Genomic DNA, 6,534 nt, shown 5'->3' on the forward strand with positions numbered 1-6,534 from the left:
CTACTCTTTTTAATCTGTTTTAGTTACACACCACAGAATTTAATACGAATTGCGCTCTCCATGAACTTTATACATATGCTGTAAAATACAATGAACAACTCACGGTGACATTAGAGGAAGATGAATTCTCACAGAAACAGCGGCTAGCATTTAAATTAGAGCAAGTTCACAATATGATGTCAGTAGAGTAAAATGGTCTTATATGTATAAAAATTGGATTCATATTGCAATATAATTTTGCTAACAATACGTGGGAGCTATTTCATCGCAACCATACATACATATATACATATGTAGATGATTGATTGAACAAGCCAAATTTTTAATTAAGTGTTGAACTTATTACGACAGTAAATGGAAAGTTTTTACAAGGCAATGGTCACCTTGCTGAAAAGAATATACCCACTATAGGCAGCCAATTTAGCACAAACTGATGATTTCAAAATACTTTCGTGTATATGACACAACGAGGGAGTCTCGACAGGTTGTTCTTGAATATATTCCCTTTGGCATGATAGTTCGCTGTGTTCATTATAACGTTTTTTCAGTGTCAAAGCATTCTTTAAGCAAAGTTTATTTGTTTATGTGTTGACAAGTCATCGATTGGAAATATCTTCACAAATGCTGCGAGGTTACAAAAAAAATATATATTAGGTTGTAAGCATAAATGGTATAAAAGTGTCAAACGCATAAACAGTAACTATTTTTTATTTCTATAACGAATAACTATTTTGTTTAGTAAAACTCATATTTTTTGTAGAAAGATCTATTTAAATACAATATTTTCCAACCAAAATGAAAGATATTTCTAATTATTTGCACAAAAGATAGATTTTCATTTGGGCATATTTTGTAAAGACACTTCTGTTTCATATAAATTGTTTTCTAAAACAATTGATAAAATAGAAATGTGGTTAAAAAGATACGAGTTACATATGAATCGTGTCTTTTATAATCCAGATTGACGAGATAAGAGTCTCCAAAAATAAGAAAATTACATCTCATGGAAATTTACGATTGGTGAGATTGTAGCGTGCTCCGTCTACCACGCTGAAGATTCTGGGCTCACGTCCCGGGCAAAGCAACATCAAACATTTTAGAAACAATTTTTTTCAATTAGAAGAAAATTTTTCTAACGGGGTCAGTCCTCGGCTGTGTTTGGCAAGCACTCCGAGTGTATTTCTGCCATGAAAAGCTCTCAGTGGAAACTCATCTGCCTTGCAGATGCCGTTCGGAGTCGGCATAAAACAAGAAGGTCCCGTCCCGCCAATTTGTAGGAAAAATTAAAAAAAAGTAGCACGACGCAAATTGGAAGAGAAGCTCAGCCCAAAATCGCTTCGGAGGCTATCACGCCTTACATTTATTGATTTTTTTTATAACGTTCCTATTCATATACGGATTTATATTGACGACAGAACAGGGAGACGGGTACGGGTTGCCCGGATAGGCTGCTTCGGCGCCCTCTCCTTAAAATCATCAAAAAAGCAATATGTTGCCGGGTCTATTTAATTTGTATGTATACGGTAAATGCAACTGTAAACTAAGAATATGTGCTTTCTTATTACTTACTTACTTAATTGGCGCTTAGCCACTTAAGCGGTTATTCGTAAAGCAAGTCGCTTCTTCTCTGGGTTGAATGGCGCCAATCGGTTATACGTAGGTAATTTAAATCGTTTTCCACCTGGGGAAATTTTTTCTTAGTCAGATCATCATTCAGTCGCATAGCATGGCCTAGCCAGCCTAGCCGCTGCATTTTAATTCTACTATGTTGATGTCTGCGTAAAGCTCGTACAGCTAATCATTAATATATAGATCTTTCGAGGAACTTTTCGCTCGAACGCTCCTAGAGCCGCTTCAGCTTATCTTGTCATATGACGTTGTTATTGCGTGCGAACGGAAGTGTTTTCGGAGCTCGTAAATAAATAAACATTCTTAAGTCTGTGTGCTACGATAAGCACTAAAAATTGGTGAAACTAACAAAGTAGCAAAAGGTGATGTACCAGCATTAATAACAAAAAAAAAAAAAAAAATTGGGTCCACTTATTTATATATATCTCAGGAACGAACTGACTAATTCCAAAACGGTTTAAAGCTTAAAAGTTAATAAAATTTGCTATAAACTGTGCATACAAGAGTTTTTGCTAGGCTCTGCAGATTCAAAGGTAACGAACACTCATTACGAATTTTCTAAATTTTTTTTTGTAAAGATATAAAAAAAAAACTTACTTTGCGAGGAAGGATCTGGAAAACTTTATTTTTTTCCAGATTTTTTTCCCTCTAAGCTCTGTTTTATTACAAAAAAAATAAGCTTTCACTCAACAAAATCGATGGACTAGTACACAAGTTATAAGCATTCAAGCAAATATATCCATTTAATACTTAAGTACCCTACTGGTACATATGTGCTAGTATTCGTATATCAGTTAGTTAGCGAATATTAACACATATGTACCAGTAGGGTACTTAAGTATTGAATGGATATATTTACTTGAATGCTTATAACTTTTGTATTAGTCCATCGATTTTGTTGAATGAAAGCTTTTTTTGTATGAGTTAATCGGGGATTGCCCGTATTGCGTTAAATATATGGAAACATTAATTTCAAGCAATTCTTAATTTTATAATTTATTTAATAATTTGGGAAAAATTTAAACAACGTGACATCAGGACGGACAAGGCGACAGCTGTTTCGATTATACCTTGTAAATCTCTTCAAAGCCTTTTCTCCCGGGAGTGGGAGTCGAACCCGCACTCCTACGATAGTTGAAATGGTTACAAACGCATTCAGCTAGGTCATGCCTTAGTTGTTGTATAGTTTTTCCCAATTGCCTTCTTTTTATATATTCTTCTACACATCACATACTTCGTATGTAAATTATGTGTTGAAGTTATGCATGCTTGTAAGGCGGTTTCAGTGAAACTTGGTATTGTTGCTATTTTTGTTCTTTTTATAGAACTACAACGAATTAACCAAATGTCTGTTCGTATGAGTTAATCGGGGATTGCTCGTATTGCTTTAAATGTATGGAAACATTAATTTCAAGCAATTTTTAATTTTATAATTTATTTAATAATTTGGGAAAAATTTAAACAACGTGACACCAGGGCGGACAAGTCGACAGCTGTTTCGATTATACCTTGTAAACCTCTTCAAAGCCTTTTCTCCCGGGAGTGGGAGTCGAACCCGCACTCCTACGATAGTTAAAAGGTTACAAACGCATTCAGCTACGTCATGCCTTGGTTGTTGTAAAGTTTTTCCCAATAGCCTTCTTTGCATATATTCTTCTACACATCACATACTTCGTATGTAAATTATGTGTTGAAGTTATGCATGCTTGTAAGGCGGTTTCAGAGAAACTTGGTATTGTTGCTATTTTTGTTCTATTTATAGAACTACAACGAATTAACCAAATGTTGTCTGTTCGTATGAGTTAATCGGGGATTGCCCGTATTGCGTTAAATGTATGGAAACATTTATTTCAAGCAATTTTTAATTTTATAGTCTATTTAATAGTTTGGGAAAAATTTAAACAACGTGACATCAGGACGGACATAGCGACAGCTGTTTCGATTATAGCTTGTAAATCTCTTCAAAGCCTTTTCTCCCGGGAGTGGGAGTCGAACCCGCACTCCTACGATAGTTGAAATGGTTACAAACGTATTCAGCTACGTCATGCCGTAGTTGTTGTAAAGGTTTTCCCAATTGCCTTCTTCTGCATATATTCTTCTACACATCACATACTTCGTATGTAAATTATGTGTTGAAGTTATGCATATTTGTAAGGCGGTTTCAGAGAAACTTGGTATTGTTGCTATTTTTGTTCTATTTATAGAACTAAAACGAATTAACCAAATGTTGTCTCTTCGTATGAGTTAATCGGGGATTGCCCGTATTGCCTTAAATGTATGAAAACATTTATTTCAAGCAATTTTTAATTTTATAATTTATTTAATAATTTGGGAAAAATTTAAACAACGGACAAGGCGACAGCTGCTTCGATTATACCTTGTAAATCTCCTCAAAGCCTTTTCTCCCGGGAGTGGAAGTCGAACCCACACTCCTACGATAGTTGAAATGGTTTCAAACGCATCCAGCTACGTCATGCCTTAGTTTTTGTAAAGCTTTCCCAATTGCCTTCTTTTGCATATATTCTTCTACACATCACATACTTCGTATGTAAATTATGTGTTGAAGTTATGCATGTTTGTAAGGCGGTTTCAGAGAAACTTGGTATTCTTGCTATTTTTGTTCTCTTTATAGAACTACAACGAATTAACCAAATGTTGTCTGTTTGTATGAGTTAATCGGGGATTGCCCGTATTGCGTTAAATATATGGAAACATTTATTTCAAGCAATTTTTAATTTTATAATTTATTTAATAATTTGGGAAAAATTTAAACAACGTGACATCAGGACGGACAAGGCGACAGCTGTTTCGATTATACCTTGTAAATCTCTTCAAAGCCCTTTCTCCCGGGAGTGGGAGTCGAACCCGCACTCCTACGATAGTTGAAATGGTCACAAACGCATTCAGCTACGTCATGCCTTAGTTGTTGTATAGTTTTTCCCAATTGCCTTCTTTTCATATATTCTTCTACACATCACATACTTCGTATGTAAATTATGTGTTGAAGTTGCGTGCTTCTAAGGCGGTTTCAGTGAAACTTGGTATTGTTGCTATTTTTGTTCTATTTATAGAACTACAACGAATTAACCAAATGTCTGTTCGTATGAGTTAATCGGGGATTGCTCGTATTGCTTTAAATGTATGGAAACATTAATTTCAAGCAATTTATAATTTTATAATTTATTTAATAATTTGGGAAAAATTTAAACAACGTGACACCAGGGCGGACAAGGCGACAGCTGTTTCGATTATACCTTGTAAATCTCTTCAAAGCCTTTTCTCGCGGGAGTGGGAGTCGAACCCGCACTTCTACGATAGTTAAAATAGCTACAAACGCATTCAGCTACGTCATGCCTTAGTTGTTGTAAAGTTTTTCCCAATTGCCTTCTTTTGCATATATTCTTCTACACATCACATACTTCGTATGTAAATTATGTGTTGAAGTTATGCATGTTTGTAAGGCGGTTTCAGATAAACTTGGTATTGTTGCTATTTTTGTTCTATTTATAGAACTACAACGAATTAACCAAATGTTGTCTCTTCGTATGAGCTAATCGCGGATTGCCCATATTGCTTTAAATGTATGGAAACATTAATTTCAAGCAATTTTTAATTTTATAATTTATTTAATAATTTGGGAAAAATTTAAACAACTTGACATCAGGACGGACAAGGCGACAGCTGTTTCGATTATACCTTGTAAATCTCTTCAAAGCCTTTTCTCCCGGGAGTGGGAGTCGAACCCACACTCCTACGATAGTTGAAATGGTTACAAATGCATTCAGCTACGTCATGCCTTAGTTATTGTTAAGTTTTCCCAATTGCCTTCTTTTGCATATATTCTTCTACACATCACATACTTCGTATGTAAATTATGTGTTGAAGTTATGCATGTTTGTAAGGCGGGTTCAGAGAAACTTGGTATTGTTGCTATTTTTGTTCTATTTATAGAACTACAACGAATTAACCAAATGTTGTCTGTTCGTATGAGTTAATCGGGGATTGCCCCTATTGCGTAAAATATATGGAAACATTTATTTCAAGCAATTTTTAATTTTATAATTTATTTAATAATTTGGGAGAAATTTAAACAACGTGACATCAGGACGGACAAGGCGACAGCTGTTTCGATTATACCTTGTAAATCTCTTCAAAGCCTTTTCTCCCGGGAGTGGGAGTCGAACCCGCACTCCTACGATAGTTGAAATGGTTACCAACGCATTCAGCTACGTCATGCCTTAGTTGTTGTAAAGTTATTTTTCCCAATTGCCTTCTTTTGCATATATTCTTCTACACATCACATACTTCGTATGTAAATTATGTGTTGAAGCTATGCATGTTTGTAAGGCGGTTTCAATGAAACTTGGTATTGTTGCTATTTTTGTTCTATTTATAGAACTACAACGAATTAACCAAATGTCTGTTCGTATGAGTTAATCGGGGATTGCCCGTATTGCTTTAAATGTATGGAAACATTTATTTCAAGCAATTTTTAATTTTATAATAATTTAATAATTTGGGAAAAATTTAAACAACGTGACATAAGGGCGGACAAGGCGACAGCTGTTTCGATTATACCTTGTAAATCTCTTCGAAGCCTTTTCTCCCGGGAGTGGGAGTCGAACCCGCACTCCTACGATAGTTGAAATGGTTACCAACGCATTCAGCTACGTCACGCCTTAGTTGTTGTAAAGTTATTTTTCCCAATTGCCTTCTTTTGCATATATTCTTCTACACATCACATACTTCGTATGTAAATTATGTGTTGAAGCTATGCATGTTTGTAAGGTGGTTTCAGAGAAACTTGGTATTGTTGCTATTTTTGTTCTATTTATAGAACTACAATGAATTAACCAAATGTTGTCTCTTCATATGAGTTAATCGAGGATTGCCCGTATTGCTTTA

The 6,534-nt window shown here is 35.0% G+C and overlaps 1 protein-coding gene across 8 annotated transcripts in view; it reads left to right on the top strand.

The window, feature by feature from the left end:
* PlexA (plexin A) overlaps window positions 1-801 on the top strand; it is a 739,259-nt gene extending 738,458 nt beyond the window's left edge. For all 8 annotated transcript variants that reach the window (XM_067757876.1, XM_067757873.1, XM_067757870.1 and 5 more), the window contains one exon: window positions 24-801. In XM_067757876.1, coding sequence (XP_067613977.1) covers window positions 24-191 — 168 coding nt within the window. In that variant the 3' untranslated portion in view covers window positions 192-801. The remainder of the gene's footprint in view (window positions 1-23) is intronic.
* Window positions 802-6,534: the final 5,733 nt, after the last annotated feature.

Source organism: Eurosta solidaginis, chromosome X, assembly GCF_040869045.1.
Source record: "Eurosta solidaginis isolate ZX-2024a chromosome X, ASM4086904v1, whole genome shotgun sequence".
Taxonomy (NCBI): Eukaryota; Metazoa; Arthropoda; class Insecta; order Diptera; family Tephritidae; genus Eurosta; species Eurosta solidaginis.